Here is a 20,314-nt window from a genome sequence, read left to right as displayed (position 1 = left end):
TTTCAATAGGTTTGGAAACATTTCATTCTCAACACTTGTACTTTGTTGTTTATACTACTGCAATTTTAAGTTTGAAAGGCAGCAGGTAAAAACAATTTTAAAAATTGTTTAAAAATTGAAAAATATGGACTGGGCGCGGTGGCTCAAGCCTGTAATCCCAGCACTTTGGGAGGCCGAGGCGGGTGGATCACGAGGTCAAGAGATAGAGACCGCCGGGAGCGGTGGCTCAAGCCTGTAATCCCAGCACTTTGGGAGGCTGAGGCGGGTGGATCACGAGGTCAAGAGATCGAGACCATCCTGGTCAACATGGTGAAACCCCATCTCTACTAAAAATACAAAAAATTAGCTGGGTGTGGTGGCGCATGCCTGTAATCCCAGCTACTCAGGAGGCTGAGGCAGGAGAATTGCCTGAACCCAGGAGGCGGAGGTTGCAGTGAGCCAAGATCGCGTCATTGCACTCCAGCCTGGGTAACAAGAGCGAAACTCCGTCTCAAAAAAAAAAAAAAAAAAAAAAAAAAAAAAGAGATCGAGATCATCCTGGTCAACATGGTGAAACCCCGTCTCTACTAAAAATACAAAAAATCAGCTGGGCATGGTGGCGCGTGCCTGTAATCCCAGCTACTCAGGAGGCTGAGGCAGGAGAACTGCCTGAACCCAGGAGGCGGAGGTTGCGGTGAGCCAAGATCGCGTCATTGCACTCCAGCCTGGGTAACAAGAGCGAAACCCCGTCTCAAAAAAAAAAAAAAAAGTTGAAAAATAACTTTTTTTTGGATAGAAAACATGTAATTATAATAAAAGGCATTTCTCTAACAGTTACTATTCTATTTAAAGTGACAGTAAGGCCAGTGTGGTGGCTCACACCTGTAATCCCAGCACTTTAGAAGGCCAAGGCAGGTGGATCACCTGAGGTCAGGATTTCAAGACCATCCTGGCCAACACGGTGAAACCTTGTCTCTATTAAAAATGCAAAAATTAGGCGTGCATGGTGGCAGGCGCCTATAATCCCAGCTCTTTGGAAGGCTGAGGCAGGAGAATGGCTTGAACCTGGGAGGTGGAGGTTGCAGTGAGCTGAGACTACACCACTGCACTCCAGCCTAGGGGACAAGTGCAAGACTTCATCTCAAAAAAATAAAATAAAGTGACGGTAAGTTCCTAATGCAGTGTTTAATGCAAAAGACACAAATTAGATTTCAATAGATAAATTAAGATTAAAATAACAAAGGCAGCTGCCTTTTAATTAAAACAAGACTAAATACACTAAAAAATATCTGAAAGGATGCACACCAAAATGTTACTTACTAGTTATGTTTTTAATTTCTAATTTTTTTTTTTTTGAGATGGAGTCTTGCTCTGTCTCCCAGGCTGGAGTGCAGTGGCACAATCTTGGTTCAATGCAACCCCTGCATCCTGAGTTCAAGTGATTCTCCTGCCTCAACCTCCCGAATAGCTGGAATTAGAGGCACACACCACCACGACTGACTAATTTTTGTATTTTTAGTAGACATGGGGTTTCACCATTGGCTGGGCTTGGTGGCTCACGCCTGTAATCCAAGCACTTCGGAGGCCAAGGCAGGTGGATCACCTGAGGTCGGGAGTTCAAGACCAGCCTGACCAACAGGGTGAAACCCCGTCTTTAAAAAAAAAAGTAATAAATAAAAAAGAAATGGGGTTTCACCCTGTTGGGCAGGCTGGTCTTGAATTCCTGACTTTGTGCTCAGCCTGCCTCGGCTTCCCAAAGTGCTGGGATTACAGGCATGAGCCACTGTGCTCGGCCTTTTTTTTTTTTTTTTTTTTAACTTTTTAAAAGAGACAAGTTCTCCCTATACTGTTAATGCTGGAATGCAGTGACTAATCACAGGTGTAACACCACTGCTGATCAGCATTCATTCTGACTGCACCTTTTCCAATGGGCAACCTGGTGGTCCCCCATTCCAGGGAGATTACCAAATTGATGCCAAACTTAGTGCAGACATCCGACTGACTGGCAGAGCACACTAAACCCCAGAAATCCTGGGCTTAAGCAATTCTCCTGCCTCAGTCTCCTGAGTAGCTGGGACAAGAAGCATCCATCACTAGGACCAGCAGTGGTTATCTCTGAAAGGCAGAATAATAGGTGATTTAAAGATCATTTTAGCATACCTGCATATTATAATTTTCTGTAATGAATATGAATTATCTGTGCAAAATATACATTAAAACAATGACAAAGTGCCAATATTAGTCTACTGAATAAGCCATTTCCATTTGAGGATTTAGTGCAATGAGCAATTTTTTCATTAAATGGTTTGTACTTAGGAAAAGATAGAACAAAGGAGTAAACCCTACTAAAGAGTCTTCATGCCAGTTCAATTCATAACACAAGGAATGGTTGAAAAATCAAACACACCATTGAATTAATATTTTTAAAAAATCACATCTTTACATTTCTGAGTACTGAATGAAAGTAATGCTGGTTAAAGCAAAAGCACCTAATAAACATTTGTTGATTATCAAACTAAATGATTACACCAAACAAAATGACAAATGTATTTGCAAATAACTATTTTATAACAAATGTAAATTATTTCAAGAATCCTTTTAATGGACAGTATTTCATTCTTAACGGTTCTTTAACTGTTAGCAAAAGATTGCTCTCAAAATACTTTAAGGCACTGAAATAGATGCATACAACATCATCAACACACTGAAATGTCATGAAAAATTATACTGAGAGAAGTATATAAAATAAGATTTTTTAACAGAAAAAATGCATAGTAATTAACCAATAAACCAGAATCTGTAACATTAGATATGTATTTCTTTTTTCTTTTTTTTTTGAGATGGAGTCTCGCTCTCTCACCAGGCTGGAGTGCAGCGGTGTGATCTTGGCTCACTGCAACCTCCACCTCCTGGGTTCAAGTTCCTGCCTCAGCCTCCTGAGTAGCTGGGACTATAGAAATGCGCCACCATGCCCAACTAATTTTTGCATTTTTAGTAGAGATGGGGTTTCATCATGTTGGCCAGGATGGTCTTCATCTCTTGACCTTGTGATCCGCCCGCCTTGGCCTCCCAAAGTGCTGGGATTTTAGGCATAAGCCACTGCACCTGGCCTAGATATGTATTTCTACATATCAGCCCTAACAATTATTTTCAAGAAACTGAAGACAGTTTTTAAACAATTGCTTAGGTCAAATTGTATTCCATATGTAAGATGCTTATTTTCAAGTTTTCCTTTCCTTAGGAAATTCAGTTTGTTTTCCAAAGTCAACCTCTTTTGATAATTCCACACATTTAACTAACAACTTTACAACTTTTAAATTTTCAGGTAAAAACCTTCACTGGATGATTCTCATTGTAGAAAACCTTTGAGAATATTATTCACATTAATGAACATTTCACAGTTAGAATAATGAAGGTTATTGCTGATGACAGGTCTTTCTCCATAGGACCCTTACTGGAGTGTATTTGACAGGTACATACAATAGAACCTCCTGTGTATCTTCTGGTTAAATAATTATAAACCGGAAAATCTACCAAAGAGGCTTTCTATATGTACACAAGAAACATTCTCAATAAGAGACCCCTATATGGAGAATCATATGTTGACTATAATTATGCAAATAAAAATGCTACATGATAGGCCTAAATGAAACATTTTCTTAGATTCCTGAACATGTATTGACAATCATCCTGTTATTTTCTATATCAGAAAGATAAGTTCATTGAGGTTACCATTGCCTCATTTTTTTTTTTTTTTGGTAGGAATTAACATTTTTGTTTCACTACAGAGAGGCTCTAACACAGCTGTGTAAACACTACCAACAATAAATATTTATTGTCTATTATGTACCTGTTCATTTCTAAGAGTAAAGGACAAAAGGAAAAGGCTCTCCTTTGTCCACCCTCTCTTACTAATAAAAAGACAAGACCTCTGCCCCATGGAAGGCTGGGAGCTAGGAAAAGCAGCATTCTTACAATAGATTACAATCAGAACATAGATTTTATGTCAGGTCATCTAGTTGCATAGATATTCCCCTGTTGTTATTCCCAAGTCCTTAGTAAAAACCTTAATTAAATGTTCCAGCCTTGTCTTGGCTGTGCTACAGGTGATAAAGCACAGGTTTATGCAATGATTGGTTCAGCGATAAAAGGGAGCAGACTCTTTCCAAGAGCAAACTGGGTGACAAGGATAAACTTAGTGGTCTAGCAAACTAGTTTCAGTGGAGTCTTCCACTGTCCATGGTAAAACCATGCAGGTTTTATTTTCTTAGGGTAGATGCTTAGCACAGGATTTCCTGAAGAATGGTACTTCTACCATATACTTAAGAATTACTTGAGATAAAAAATGCATGGATCTGAGACCCATCCCAGATACGATGTATCAGAATCTTTTTGGTAGGTGGCAGAAATAAGCATTTTTGAAAAGCTGACCAAATGATTCTTAAACTAAGGCTTGAAAATCATTGTGAACCATCATTCTGTATAGATTGGCTCTCAAAGTGTGCCTGAGGGATCCCTAGAGGTTCCCGAGACCCATTCAGGGAGCTGTGAAGTCAAAACATTTTTCATGATCATACTAAGGTGTTATTTGCTTCTTTTTAATTCTCTCACAAGTGTACAGTGGTGTTCTCCAGAGTCTACATGATATGTGACTGCATAACAGATTGAATCTAGAACATATGAGAACCCATCTATCTTCTTTAAGACAGAAAGTAACTCATGAAAAAAGCACACTGCTTTCCTCACTAAATCTTACTGTTTTAGAAGTTATTATTGGCTGGACACAATGGCTCACGCCTGTAATCCCAGCACTTGGGGAGGCTGAGGCTGGCAGATAACCTGAGGTCAGGAGTTCAAGACCAGCCTGGCCAACATGGCGAAACCCCACCTCTGCTAAAAATAGAAAAATTAGTCAGGCATGGTGGCAGGTGCCAATAATCCCAGCTACTTGGGAGGCTAGGGCAGGAGAATTGCTTGAACCTGGGAGGCAAAGGTTGCAGTGAGCCAAGATGGTGCCATTGCACTCCAGCCTAGGCGAAAGAGCAAAACTCCGTCTCAAAAAAAAGTTTGTATGTATTTATTTATTGTTTTTAAGCTAGAGTTTCACTCTTGTTGCCCAAGCTGGAGTGCAATGGTGCAATCTCAGCTCACTGCAACCTCTGCCTCCCAGGTTCAAGCAATTCTCCTGCCTCAGACTCCTGAGTAGCTGGGATTACAGGCATGTGCCAAAATGCCTAATTTTCTGTATTTTTAGTAGAAATGGGATTTCACCACATTAGCTAACCTGGTCTTGAACTCCTGATCTCAGGTGATCTGCCCACCTTGGCCTCCCAAAGTGCTGGGATTACAGGCATGAGCCACTGCACCCGACCTATTATTATTATTATTATTATTATTATTATTATTGAGGCAGAGTCTCAGTCTGCCGCCCAAGCTAGAGTGCAGTAGCACAATCTTGGCTCACTGCAACCTCTGCCTTCCAGGCTACATCAATCTTCCCACCTCAGCCTCCCCAGCAGATCTACAGGCATGCACTACCATGCCCAGCTAATTTTTTTTTTTTTTTCTCTTTGAGATGGAGTCTTGCTCTGTCGCCCAGGCTGGAGTGCAGTGGCACCATCTTGGCTTACTGCAACCTCTGCCTCACAAGTTCAAGCAATTCTCCTCCCTTAGCCTCCCGAGTAGCTGGGATTACAGGCGTGCACCACCACACCAGGCTAATTTTTGTATTTTTAGTAGAGATGTGGTTTCACCACGTTGACCAGGCTGGTCTCAAACTCCTGACCTCAGGTGATCTGCCTGCCTTGGCCTCCCAAAGTGCTGGGATTACACGTGTGAGCCACCGTACCCAGCTAATTTCTGTGATTTTTATAGATGGGGTTTTGCCTTGTTGCCCAGGCTGGTCTTGAACTCCTGGGCTCAAGTGATCTACCTGTCTTGGCCTCCCAAAGTGCTGAGATTACAGGCGTGAGCTACCACGTCCAGCCAGAAGCTATTATTTTTAAATAAATAAATATTTTAAATTTTTAATGTTTAATATAATAATAATACATAGCTCACATAAATAAATGGTCTTGAGATCAAAATGTTTGAGAACTGCTGCTTTATAAGATGCATCTCGCACCCTACAAATATTACTACTGCTATGGGCTGCTTAGTTCCTTGGCAAACTCAATGCATACTTCATTTTAAATCTGATTCAATAGATCATTTGCAAAAAAGCATCTTAAACTTATTTTCAGGTATGGAGATTTAATCTGACAGTGAAAAATGGTGGTCTAACTGGATTTAAAAGTTAAAAGTCTATGACATAAAGCATGTTTTTCTTCATGACATCAAAATGAAATATCTTTAAATGTATACACAAGTTGACTCTGATGTATGAAACAGAAACCCATATTTTATGTGATGTATTTAAAAAACATTAGTAATGTGACAGTACACAGGCATTAGATTCTAAGTGAGTGGTGGCAAATAAATGGCTAATCCCAAACGTTAGCCAAAAACAAATCCATAGTTTTTTCAAAGAAAATAGAAAGGAAATAGGGTTTATAGAGAGATAACTTTCTTTTAATTACATTGTTAGAGTGTTGAAATGTGAGTAGACAGATTAATATTGACACTATACTAAGCTACACAATTTTATTCTTTTATTTTTTTAATTAAAAAAAGATAGAAGGGCTGGGTGCTGTGGATCACGCCTGTAAGCCCAACATATTGGGAGGCCGAGGTGGGTGGATCACGAGGTCAGGAGATTGAGACCATCCTGGCCAACATGGTAAAACTCCGTCTCTACTAAAATACAAAAAAATTAGCTGGGCATGGTGGCACACGCCTCTAGTCCCAGCTACTCAGAAGGCTGAGACAGGTGGAAGGCAGAGGTTGCAGTGATCCAAGATCATGCCACTACACTCCAGCCTGGACACAGAACAATACTTCATTTCCAAAGGAAAAAAAAAATAGGAGGTCTCATTATGTTGACCATTCTGCTTTTAAACTGTTGGCCTCAAATGATCATCCCATCTTGGCCTCTCAAAGTGTTGGGATTACAAGCATGATCCATTGTGCCCAGACACAATTTTATTTTTTTTCTTTATTCGAGATGGAATTTCACTTTTGTCACGCAGGCTGGAGTGCAATGGTGCAATCTCGGCTCACTGCAACCTCCATCTCCCAGGTTCAAGCTGGGAGATTTTCCTGCCTCAACTCCTGAGTAGCTGTAATTACAGACACCCGCCACCAGGCCTGGCTAATTTTTAAAGTATTTTAGTAGAGATGGGGTTTCACCATGTTAGTCAGGTTGGTATTGAACTCCTGACCTCAGGTGAGCTGCCCACTTTGGCCTCCCAAAGTGTTTGGATTACAGGTGTGAGCCACTGTGCCCAGTCCACAATTTAATTCTTAAATGAAAATATATCTTTGATATTGTTGCCAAATTAATATTTGAGTATATGTTGCCATTACAGAATAAAAACCAAAGACATTTAGATGTTTAGCCATAGCTGTGGTAAAAACAGGTCTCTCCAGCGTTGCATCTAAGTGGCAAAATAATTACACTGATACTTTTAACCTGCCATGTATAATTTTTCAATGTTTTAGCTATGTATTTTTAATTTTAATTTTAAATTTCTAAATTTTTATTGTTTTGAGATGGAGTCTTGCTCTGTTGCCAGGATGGAGTGCAGTGGCAGATCTTGGCTCACTCTGTAATCTCCGCTTCCTGGCTTCAAGCAATTCTCCTGCCTTAGCCTCCTGAGTAGCTGGGATTACAGGTGCATGCCACCATGTCCAACTACTTTTTGTATTTTTGGTAGAGACAGGGTTTCACCATGTTGGCCAGGATGGTCTCAATCCCTTTACCTCATGATCTGCCTGCCTCGGCCTCCCAAAGTGCTAGAATTACAGGCGTGAGCCACTGTGCCTGGCCACATTAGCTATTTAAAAACTCTGAGACAGCTAACATTTAAACAAATCCCTGCTGTTTGGGAATGATGTTTGAATAATATTGTGAACACACTTGCTAATTTATACCATATTAAGAAAGATTCTAAATAACACGGCTATTTAATATATCTTGATAATTGGTATTTGAAAATAAGTATATTTTTCTGAGTAGCCTTTTGGAAAAAGTGCACTGAATATAGTTTCCAGTCATATGCTACTTTCCTAACTCGTACTTCTCTAACATCTCATCAGGAGAGAGTTTAATAGTACTCGAACCCAAAGTGTAGTGAGTCTGACTTCAGTCCCCAATTTTGGTTTGCATGTTTACTTACAACTACCATTTCTCCACAAATTCTCCACTTAGTCTATCAAAAATCAATGCTCTGAAAGTTCTCTAAAAGGTGCAGAAGTTTTTTGGAGTCTCTGAATGATAACAGCATTCTGTAAGTCTGCTTCTTCCAGGGTGAGTGTCTCATCTAGCAATCTGAGGACAGGAAGAGCTGTTGCCAGGAAAAATGGAGGACTTCTTTGAGATCCTTGGTATTTTTCAATGAAGTCTTTGATATGGCTTACTCTGCAAAACAGCAAAAAATATTAATATAATTTTATGAAAATCTGAATTAGCTAATTTATAGTAATAACAACTGGTAAAAGTATCTGGATATGTTATTACTGTATTGAGAGACAGTATCTTGCTCTGTCACCCAGGATGGAGTGCAATGGTGCCATCATAGTTCACTGCAGCCTTGAACTCCTGGGCTCACGTGATCCTCCTGCTTTAGCCTCCCAAAGTGCTAAGATTATCAGCATGAACACCACACCTGGACTCTGGATATGTTAATACATAGAATAATCAAATTATGATATAACTGATTACTTGGACTTTTTTCTCTTTTTTTGAGAGAAAGAGTTTTGCTCTTGTTGCCCAGGCTGGAGTGTCATGGTGTGATCTTGGCTCACTGCAACCTCTGCCTCCCAGGTTCAAGCGATTCTCCAGTCTCAGCCTCCCAAGTAGCTGTGATTATAGATGCATGCCACCACCACCATGCCTAGCTAACTTTTTGCATTTTTAGTAGAGATACAGTTTCATCGTATTAGCCAGGCTGGTCTCAAACTCCTGACCTCAGGTGATCTGCCTTCCTTGGCATCCCAAAGTGCTAGGATTATAGGCGTGATTATACACTGCACCTGGCCTGGGCTATCTTTTGAAGTTTGACTCCCAGATATTTGATGACAATAAGAAATTACTACTGTTAAATTATCTTAGGTATGACAAAGGAATTATGGCTGTTTTAGAGAGTCCTAATCTTTCTGTGATTTGCTTACAGATAATTCACTGGGAGCTGAGTGATGCATCATATCTTCTCTGCTTTTGGATGCATCTACAATTTTCTGTAACAGAAAGTTTAGGCTGGGCGTGGTGGCTCACGCCTGTAATCCCAACACTTTGGGAGGCTGAGGCAGATGGATCACTTGAAGTCAGGAGTTGGAGACCAGCCTGGCCAACATAGTGAAACCCCATCTCTACTAAAAATACAAAAAGTAGCCAGGCAGGAGGGCGCCTGTAATCCTGGCTACTCGGGAGGCTGAGGCAGGAGAATCGCTTGAATGGAGCAGAGGTTGCACTGGACTGAGATCATGCCACTGCACTGCAGCCTGGCGACAGAGTGAGACTCCATCTCGAAATAAGTAAGTAAGTAAGTAAATAAATAAATAAATAAAGTTTATGTATCTATATAACTAGCTCTGAATAGAATAGAAACTGTCCAATCAATGATCCTACACAGATATAGGTTGTATCTCTCAAATACAAGGTCATGAGGTGCTTCAAATCCAATTAAGAAAAACTTTAAATCCGTGGTGGTGGAATTTTAGCTAGCATAATGAACATAGTATTATTCACTATAACATAATATAATCACTGCAAATGATTGTAGTTCAAAGTTAGGCTCATATATGTGTATTTAAAGAGGAAGAGTGTAAATACTGATAGAAACTGAGATGCCATTTATTTTAAGACACCTCATTTTGTATGTATTGTTATTTTTTAAATTTTATTTCATTTTGAGACAGTGTCTTACTTGTTGCCCAGGCTGGAGGACAGTGGTGCAATTACAGCTCACTGAAGACTTGACCTCCCTGGCTCAAGCAATCTTCTCACCTCAGCCTCCCAGGTATTGAAGACTATGGAAGCAAGTCACCAATCCCAGGTAATTTTTTAATTTTTTATCTTTTGTACAGACGAGGGCTTTGCCATGTTGCATATGTTTCCATGTTTCCCAGGCTGGTTTTGAACTCCTGGGCTCAAATCATCCTTCTGGCTTGGCCTCTCAGAGTGCTGAGATTACAAATGCAAGCTACCACACCTAGTCAAAAAAACAGGTTTAAATCTAGACTATGACAAATGTTTTCTTAATACTTAACATTTTATTTTCTATTTATTGAAAAAGCACTTTTGGGCCAGGCACAGTGGCTCACACCTGATATCCCAGCACTTTGGGAGGCCAAGGTCAAAGGACTACTTGAGTTCAGGAGTTCAAGACCAGCCTGGGAAACATATGGAGGCCCCGTCTCTACAAAAAAGAAAAATTTTTAATAATTAGCTGGATGTATATTAAAAAAAAATTAGCTGGATGTGGTGGTGCACACCTATAGTCCCAGCTACTTGAGAGGCTGAGGTGGGAGAATCATTTGAGCCCAGGAGATCAATGTATCCTTGTGTCACTGCAGTTCAGCCTGGGTGACATAGTGAGATTTTGTCTCAAAAACAAAAAACAAAAAACAAAAAGAAAAAGCACTTAAAAAATTTTTTTTTGAGAAAGAGTGTCTCTCTGTTGCTGGGATGGAGTGCAGTGGCATGATCTCAGCTCACTCCAACTTCTGCCTCCCAGGTTCAAGCAATTCTCCTACCTCAGCCTACTGAGTAGCTGGCACTACAGGCGCATGCCACCACGCCCAACTAATTTTTGTAATTTTAGTAGAGACGGGTTTCACCATGTTGTCCAGGATGGTCTCAATCTCCTGACCTCATGATCTTGAGAGGCACCTTGGCCTCTCAAAGTGCTGGGATTACAGGTATGAGCCACCGCGCCTGGCCAGAAAAAGCATTTTTAGACCTAATTTCATGCAAGCATTTATCAAATCACTCATGTGCTTCCATAAAATGGAAAATTCAAGTAAAATAGTTGACACTCCAAACACTTGAATATTATTCAGACTTGAATCCTCTGAATCATTTTTGATTCAGTCATCGATGTATGTTTTTCCACATGATACCCACCCTCTGTATCATCAGGTATGTTGGTGATACGGTTTGACTGTGTCCCCACCCAAATCTCCAATAGTAACTCCCATAGGGAGGGACCTGGTGGGAGGTAAATGAATCATGGGGGCATGTTTTTCCCATGCTGTTCTCCTGATAGTGAATAAGTTTCATGAGATCTGATGGTTTTATAAATGAGAGTTCCCCTACACATGCTCTCTCCCACCAGCCACCATGTAAGACGTGCCTATGCTCCTCTTTGCCCTCTGCCATGATTGTGAGGCCTCTCCAGCCATGTAAAACTGTGAGTCAATTAAACCTCTTTCCTTTATAAATTGCCCAGTCTCGGGTATGTCTTCATTAGCAGCATGAGAACAGACTAATACAGTGGGTGATAATTGATTTTTTTTGGCAGGGGGACGATGGGGTCTTGCTCTGTTGTACCAGCTGGAGTGCAGTGGCACAATCTTGGAACACTTCAATCTCTGCCTCCTGGGTTCAACCAATTCTTGTGCCTCAGCCTCCCGAGTAGCTGGGACTACAGCTGCCCACCACCACGCTCGGCTAATTTTTTTTTTTTTTTTTTGTAGACAGGGTTTCGCCATGTTGGCCAGGCTGGTCTCGAACTCCTGACCTTAAGTGATACACCCACCTTGGCCTTCGAAATAGAATTTCTTTTATAAGTGCTCTACTATCAGTGGGGCACTGTGGCTCACACTTGTAATCTCAGCACTTTGGGAGGCTGAGGAAGGCAGATAGTTTGAGTCCAGGAGTTTGAGACCAGCCTGGACAACATGACAAAACCCCGTCTCTACTAAATATACAACGATTAGTTGAATGTGGTGGCACTAGCCTCTAGTCCCAGCTACTTGGGGGGCTGAGGCAGGAGGATTGCTTGAACCCCAGAGGTGGAGGTTACAGTGAGCCGAGATCGTGCCACTGCACTCCAGTCTGGGTGACAAAGCAAGACCCTGTCTCAAAAAAGAGTGCTTGACTACCTTTTTTGAATAGTCTTTTGTTCCACTGACACTCATTGTACACTTTGAGGCAGATGCTAAGGCCATCACAATTGTATCATGACTGTCAGGTAGCCATGGATTATAGAATGCATCCTTATTTCACGGATGCTAAAATGTGAAAAAATACGCAACTCAGAATGAATAAAATATGTAAATCACTTAAGAAAGAATTCTCTCATTCAAGCACTTCACTCAAATTCACCATGTGCCACTTTATGAAACATGTAAGGGTTACCAAAAATGTCTAACACCCTGTGTATTCATTTGGGTACCAAAAATTGGATGACTGAAGGTTAAAGCTTACATCAACCAACATAAATATAAAAAGCAAGAAAACAAAGATTAAAAGAACTGGGGAAAGATTCATGGATGTCAAAGGATTTGAATGTGATCTTAAAAGGGGTCCAGCTGCTCGGGAGTCTGAGGTGGGAGATGAAGGTTGAGCCTGGGAGACGAAGGTTGCAGTGAGCTGAGATCACGTCACCGCATCCCAACCTGGGTGAAAGGATGAGATGCCATCTCAAAAAAAAAAAAATTATAAAAACAAAAACAAAAACATAAGTTTCTTTTTATTTCCCTAAGACAGAGTCTTGCTCTGTTGCCCAGGCTGGAGTGCAATGGCCTGATCTTGGCTCACTGCAACCTCTGTCTTCCAGGTTCAAGCAATTCTCCCTGCCTCAGCCTCCTGATTAGCTGGGACTACAGGCACCCACCACCATAGCCAGCTAATTTTTGTATTTGTTAGTAGAGACGGGGTTTCCCTTTGTTGGCCAGGCTGGTCTTCTCCTGACCTCAGGTGGTCTGCCTGCTGAGCCTCCCAAAGTACTAGGATTACAGGCATGAGCCACTGTGCTCTGCCAAGATTCTTATCCATGATTCTTCTCTGCTTTTATATTTTTCAAATGTTTCTTCTCAAACATTATATGACTTATTTTCTGTCTCTCCTGACTAGAAATTACACAAAAACAAGTTATTTTTATTTTTGTTCATAGATATATCCTCAGTGCCTAAAAAAGTGCCTATCAGAGATACAATAAATATTGGATGAGTGAAAAATAAATCAAAAAGCTCATGTATCAATGATGATGACTGCTGGGGTCCATCCTGCAGACCTTAGCTGCACGACGGATGAATAACGTACTCAAACACTGTTATTCAGTGAAAAAGTGGACTAGGAGGCTAGGCAGCTGACTGAAAAAGTTCTAGCAGCCACACCTTGATCTGCCAGCCAAGTTCAAATTTATTTAGTCCAGATTAAATGACAAAGGTTGTGAGTAAACAATACTAGAAGGTAATTAACAAGATACCGATCTCCAGAGTATAAAGCAATCATGCAACTGTTGATGGTCAAAGGTTAGTCTTAGGACCACAGGAGTAAGCAAACTATTTAGAAGCTCTTTTACATTTCTTTGTTATTTAATTTTGCTGTTAGCTCAAAGAGGATTAGGCTACCTTCAGCCATAACTCTATTGTAAGGCTTTTGCAAAACCTTCCAGCCTTCCAAGGTTTGTGTCTATTTTACAATTTCTCCCACAATCCTGACTGAACCCCTACAGATGAACACAAAAATCAGCCGGGTGTGGTGGCGGGTGCCTATGATCGCAGCTACTTGAGAGGCTGAGGGAGAGAACTGCCTGAACCTGGGAGGTGGAGGTTGCAGTGAGCCCAGATGGTACCAGTACACTCCAGCCTGGGCAATAGAGACTCTGTCTCAAAAAAAAGAAAGAAAGAAAACATAAAAAGAGAAGGCATAATTGAACAATAGGAATGCAAATGGAACATAACTAAAGATTCAGCAGAATTTAAAAAGACATTAAGAGAGGCTGGGTGTGGTGGCCTGTAATCCTAGTTCTTTGCTAGGCCAAGGCAGGTGGGTCACCTGAGGTGGGGAGTTCAAGATCAGCTTGACCAACATGGAAAAACCCCGTCTCTACTAAAAATACAAAAAATTAGCCAGGCATGGTGATGCATGCTTGTAATCCCAGCCACTTGGGAGGCTGAGGGAGGAGAATGAATCACTTGAACCCAGGAGGCAGACAGAGGTTGCAGTGAGCCCAGATTGTGCCATTCATTGCACTCCAGTCTGAGCAACAACAGGAAAACTCTGTCTCAAAAAAAAAAAAAAGGACATTAAGAGGGCTGGGCATGGTGACTCATGCTGTAATCCTGGCACTTTAGGAGGCTGAAGTGGGCAGATCAACTGAGACCAGCCTGGCCAATAAGATGAACCCCATCTCTACTAAAAATACAAAAATTAGCCAGGTGTGGTGGTGCATGCCTGTAATCCCAACTATGTGGAAGGCTAAGGCAGGAGAAATGCTTGAACCCGGGAGGTGCAGCTTGCAGTGAGCTGAGATGGTGCCACTGCACTCCAGCCTAAGTGACAGAGTGAGACTCCATCTTAAAAAATAAAAAGGCAATAAGAGGGTTTTGTTTTGATCATTTATGAAATAGCTTTTATTTAAGTAGTGTCCCTAAAAATACTGCTATATGCCAGGCGCGGTGGCTCATGTGTGTAATCTCTGTACTTTGAGATGCCAAGGAGGGTGAATCATGAGGTCAGGAGTTTGAGACCAGCTTGACCAACATGGTGAAACCCTGTCTCTACTAAAAATACAAAAATTATCCGGGCATGGTGGCATGTGCCTGTAATCCCAGCTGCTCAGGAGGCTGAGGCAGGAGAACCATATGAACCCAGGAGGTGAAGGTTGCAGTGAGCCAAGATTGAGCCACTGCATTCCAGCTTGACCAACAGAGCAAGACTCCCTCTCAAAAATAAACAATTTTATTACTATAAAAGCTGGACAATATACAGATGGTCCCCGACTTACACTGCTTTGACATAACAGTTTTTCAACTTTACAATGGATTTATCAAGGTATTAAATGTATTTCAACATGGACGGGTTTATGGGGACATTACACCATAAGTCAAGGAGCATCTAAACATAGAAGAGCTGTGTGAAAGCACTGAAGACCAACCAATGTAAAATATTTGAGAGCTCTGTGAGAAGGGAAATCCACAAGGTGAGCTCCACATTCACAATGTTTTTTTCACTGAGGGCATTTTCCAATTTGTAGCAGTGAATTAGCAGGGGAAATTCATTATACCAAGGAGAGACAAGAAGTTGGGATTTATGAGCCAAAATCCTGGAAGAGAGGGAATCACAAAGAAATGTGCCCAGAAAACCGTAGCAAATTCTCAAGTTATTAGATAACTCCTCAGCTATTAGAAGAATGAGAATTCAAAGAACCCAACAGAAAGCAGCAACTGAGGAGAGAGTCTAACAGCTGAAAAATGCTAGATACATGGCTTCTGGAGTTTAAGCTCTGCCAGTGTGAAGGAGTGTTGGTAAACACCTAGGTTTTCACCAGTTCCCAGAGTCAGACCCTAAGGATCAAGCCCATGCTCTAAAAGCAAAACAGATAGCCCCAGTAAAATCTATAGTCAATCCAACCAACTCTTAATTAAATCAACATAATCCATTAGGAATCTGTCTGACAGAAGCACAGCTATCTTTGGAGAAAGATGATGTCATCTGAAACTTCAACAATGTTTCCGTAAATAATATCTAATAACCAGACAAATTATAAGGTATGCCAAAATGCAGAAGCAGCAACAGACAAAACGAAAAAGATGAGGAATTTCACCTGAGATCTTAAAAATAACAAAGACTCAAATGAAAAGTTTAGAAGTGATAGTATAACTGAAAGTAATAATTCCAACAGAGCCAGGCGCGGTGGCTCAAGGTTGTAATCCCAGCACTTTGGGAGGCCGAGGCGGGTGGATCACAAGGTCAAGAGATCGAGACCATCCTGGTCAACATGGTGAAACCCCCGTCTCTAACTAAAAATACAGAAAAATTAGCTGGGCATGGTGGCACATGCCTATAATCCCAGCTACTCACGAGGCTGAAGCAGGAGAATTGCCTGAACCCAGGAGGTGGAGGTTGCGGCGAGCCGAGATCGCCATTGCACTCCAGCCTGGGTAACAAGAGCGAAACTCCGTCTCAAAAAAAAAAAAAAAAAAGAATTCCAACAGATGTATTTAACAGACCAAACCAATACAACATATTCCTGAACTGGAAGACAGGTCAAATAGAAAATAGGCAGACTGAATCAGAAGGAAAAAGAAGAAAAAAATTAGAACAGAACATAAGACACACTGATAACATCTAACATACATGTAAATAAAGTCACAAATGCCAAATACAAGAGAGAATAAAACACGAGAAAATTTCTATCAATACTGGCTAAGAAACTCCCCAAACTGAGAAAAAACCTAAACTATGGATCCAAGAAACCTAGCAAATTCTAAGCAACCTAATAGAAAGACAACTAACACCTAGGCACATCACATTCAAACTGTTAAAATCTAAGAACAAGGAGAAAAATTTTACACTGAGAGAAAAAAATACTTAATACCTTTCAAAAAAGCAAGAAAAAGGCTGACGGCTAATTTTTCAGTAGGAAGAATGGAAGCTGGAAGACAACGTATGGGCATTCTTAAGAGCTGATGTGCTAGAAAAACCTGACAATTCTAGCCTAGTGAAAATGGTCTTTAAAAATGAAGATATGTGAGTTCTGTATACCTAGTGTAAAAATATAATAAAAAATTAATTTAAAAAAACCAAGATGTGTTCAAATCAAAGCTAACAGAATTCAGCATTAGTAGATAAGCAACTAAAGAGATACTAAAGGCTGGGCGAGATGACTCATGTCTGTAATCCCAGCACTTTGGAAGGTCGAGGTGGGCAGATCATGAGGTCAGGAGTTGGAGACCAGCCTGGCCAAAATGGTGAAACCTCATCTCTACTAAAAAAAAATTACAAAAATTGGCTCGGTGCAGTGGCTCACGCCTGTAATCCCAATACTCTGGGAAGCCGAGATGGGTGGATCACCTGAAGTAAAGAGTTCAAGACCAGCTGGCCAACATGGCGAAATCCTGTCTCTACTGAAAATACAAAAATTAGCCAAGCATGGTAGTACACACCTGTAATACCAGCTACTGGGAGACTGAGGCAAGAGAACTGCTCCAACCCAAGAGGGAGAGGTTGCAGTGAGCCACCACTGCACTCCAGCCTGGGTGACAAAGCAAGACTCTGTTTCTAAAATAAATAAATAAATAAATAAATAAATAAATAAAATTATAGAGATACTAAGGATAATCATTTAGGCTAAAACACATCAAACTGGGGGGAAAACACCAGAAAAAATAAAATGTAATTATAAGTGAATATTAATTGTTTACAAGTAATAACATTTTGAGAGTTGTTAAAATGTTCATAGAAGTAACATTTGTTGACAAAAATAGCAAAAAGGTAGGAAGAGAGTAACAGTGAAATTGTTGGTCAGGTGCAGTGGCTCATGCCTGTAATCTCAGCAGGTGAGACCCTGTCTCCACCAAAAACAATAAAAAAAATGAAATTATTTAGCCTGATTAATCATTACTAAATAAATGCTGTGGCCAAACATTTTTAAATGCTTCAGTCATTTAGGGGAAAAATAAATCTACATGTTTCATTGTTACTGATCTAGATAAACAAGTCGAGACTACGTATTTTATTTCCATGATGATAAACAAATAAGCTTGGGCTAGAATAACAAATCCCCCCCTTCCCATTTTCTACATCTTTAGTTTGCTCTCCTCTCTTCATTTGGAAGGAATTTAGGTCACAAAAGAACATTCCTCGACACAATTTCAAACTTGTGCTTCTTCTATTATTATGATAATCAGTTGTGTGATTTCAGCTGTCTAGAATGGTTTTGACAGACATAAAAGTGAAATGCCTTCAAGAGAGCCAAACACATAAAAAGCCCCCAATACATGGTAGCTAAAAACAAAACCACAAAAAGAAACCTCCTTGCAGAGTAAAGCAGGAGGAGGGAAAAAAAACCCCACAAAACCAGAAACAACTAATAATGTTAGCCTAGATTTAAAAACAAAACTCAGATAACTATTTATAAGAGACAGTTTTCAATATACAGACAGATATAGAGATAAGTTGAAATTAAAAGTAGGGAGAGGCTGGGCACGGTGGTTCACACCTGTAATCCCAGCACTTTGGAAGGCTGAGGCAGCTGGATCATGAGGTCAGGAGTTCGAGATCAGCCTGACCAACAAGGTGAAATCCCCTCTCTACCAAAAATACAAAAATTAGCTAGGTGTGGTGCACGCATCTGTAATCTCAGCTACTTAGGAGGCTGAGGCAGGAGAATCGCTTGAACCTGGGAGGCGGACGTTGCAGTGAGCTGAGATTGTGCCACTGCACTCCAGCTTGGTAACAGAACAAGACCCTGTCTCAAAAAAAAAAAAAAAAAAAAAAAAAAAAAAAAAAAAAAGATATAACAGGAAAATACTAACTAGAAGGAAGCTGTTATGACCATATTAATATCAGGCAGAGTAGATTTAGCACAAAAAGCATTACCAAAGATTAAGAGAAACATGTCACAGTGCTAAAAAGGTTGACAGGGTTCAGGATATGGTACCCTAAAATATAGCACCTTGGCATTTGAGAAAACAGCAGAGGCAGGTAGGTCACTCTCATTTTTCCCTTGTCCTTCTCCCCTCAAAGCAGCCTATAAAAGCAATTATCTCCTTCCTCTAAAGTAGATCGTAAAACTTTCATTCCGGAGGTATCGTCCCTATACCAACAGGAAAGGAACAGCTTTATCCTTGAAGATGCAGAGATACCAAGAAGAATCTGAACAAACAGGCTAAGCTAAGTTCCCCTTAATTTACTACCATTAGATCATATCCCTTTTGCCCTCCAATCATACTTCTCCACAAACTACCTCTTCATCAAACTTAGGCCAGGAGTTCAAGACCAACCTGGCCAATATGGTGAAACCCTCTCTACTAAAAATAAAAAAATTAGGTCGTGAGCGGTGGCTCATGCCTGTAATCCCAGCACTTTGGGAGGCCAAGGCGGGTGGATCACTAGGTCAGGATATTGAGACCATCCTGGCCAACAATGGTGAAACTCTGTCTCTACTAAAGTACAAAAATTAGCTGGGCATGGTGGCGGACGCCTGTAGTCCCAGCTACTCAGGAGGCCGAGGCAGGAGGAATCACCTGAACACAAGAGGCAGAGGTTGCAGTGAACCAAGATTGTGCCACTGCAGGCCGGGCGCGGTGGCTCAAGCCTGTAATCCCAGCACTTTGGGAGGCTGAGGCGGGTGGATCACGAGGTCAATAGATCGAGACCATCCTGGTCAACATGGTAAAACCCCGTCTCTACTAAAAATACAAAAAATTAGCTGGGCATGGTGGTGCGTGCCTATAATCCCAGCTACTCAGGAGGCTGAGGCAGGAGAATTGCCTGAACCCAGGAGGCGAAGGTTGCAGTGAGCCAAGATCGCGCCATTGCACTCCAGCCTGGGTAACAAGAGCGAAACTCCGTCTCAAAAAAAAAAAAAAAAAAAGATTGCGCCACTGCACTCCAGCCTGGTGACAGAGCTAGAGTCCGTCTCAAAAACAACCCAAAAAACAAATAAACAAACAAAAAACAAATTAGCCAAAAGTGATGATGGGTGCCTATAATCTCAGCTACTCAGAAGGCTAAGGCACAAGAATCGCTTGAACCCAGGAGGAAGAGGTTGCAATGAGCTGAGATCGTGCCACTGCACTCCAGCCTAGGCAAAAGAGTGAGACTGTTTCAAAAAAAAAGAAAAAAAGAACAGGAATAAATACAGATAGAAACATAAGTGCATATATATGCATATGTGTATGTACAGGTTTTTTGTGTGTGTCTTTGTTGATTTTGGTATGTGGGTAATGCTGGCCTCATAGAATGAGTTTGGAAGTATTCCCTCTTGAATTTTTCAAATAGTTTTCTTTTTTGCAAGTGTGCGTGTCTCTGCACACAAACAATTCTTTCCACACAGAGGGCCTGGAAGCAGTGGTATCCTGACAAACAATAAGTATATCTAGTACCCAGATCCTGGATTCTCAATACCACTGTGCACTAAAAAGAACCAGGGATTCCTGGAGATTATGGATGAATTTGAAAACATAATCTGAAATAATGAATTTGAAAAAATAATTTGAACATGGAATGAATTTGAAAAAATAATTTGTGCTGAAAATGAGGAAGTGTTCAAGGATTATG

The 20,314-nt window shown here is 40.9% G+C and overlaps 1 protein-coding gene across 4 annotated transcripts in view; it reads right to left on the bottom strand.

The window, feature by feature from the left end:
• The window catches only part of UBXN2A (UBX domain protein 2A), a 59,359-nt gene that overhangs the window by 3,309 nt on the left and 35,736 nt on the right, over positions 1-20,314 (bottom strand). For 3 of the 4 annotated variants that reach the window (XM_039474228.2, XM_074394661.1, XM_010345768.3), the window contains exon 7: positions 2,561-8,497. In XM_039474228.2, coding sequence (XP_039330162.1) covers positions 8,299-8,497 — 199 coding nt within the window. In that variant the 3' untranslated portion in view covers positions 2,561-8,298. Of the gene's footprint in view, positions 1-2,560; positions 8,498-20,314 lie in introns of those variants that run through there. The other variant, XM_074394664.1, reaches the window with a different exon arrangement.

Source organism: Saimiri boliviensis, chromosome 1 (assembly GCF_048565385.1).
Source record: "Saimiri boliviensis isolate mSaiBol1 chromosome 1, mSaiBol1.pri, whole genome shotgun sequence".
NCBI classification, from domain to species: Eukaryota; Metazoa; Chordata; class Mammalia; order Primates; family Cebidae; genus Saimiri; species Saimiri boliviensis.
The sequence above is the reverse complement of the archived record's forward strand: the minus strand, read 5'-3'. Positions and strand labels throughout refer to the sequence as shown.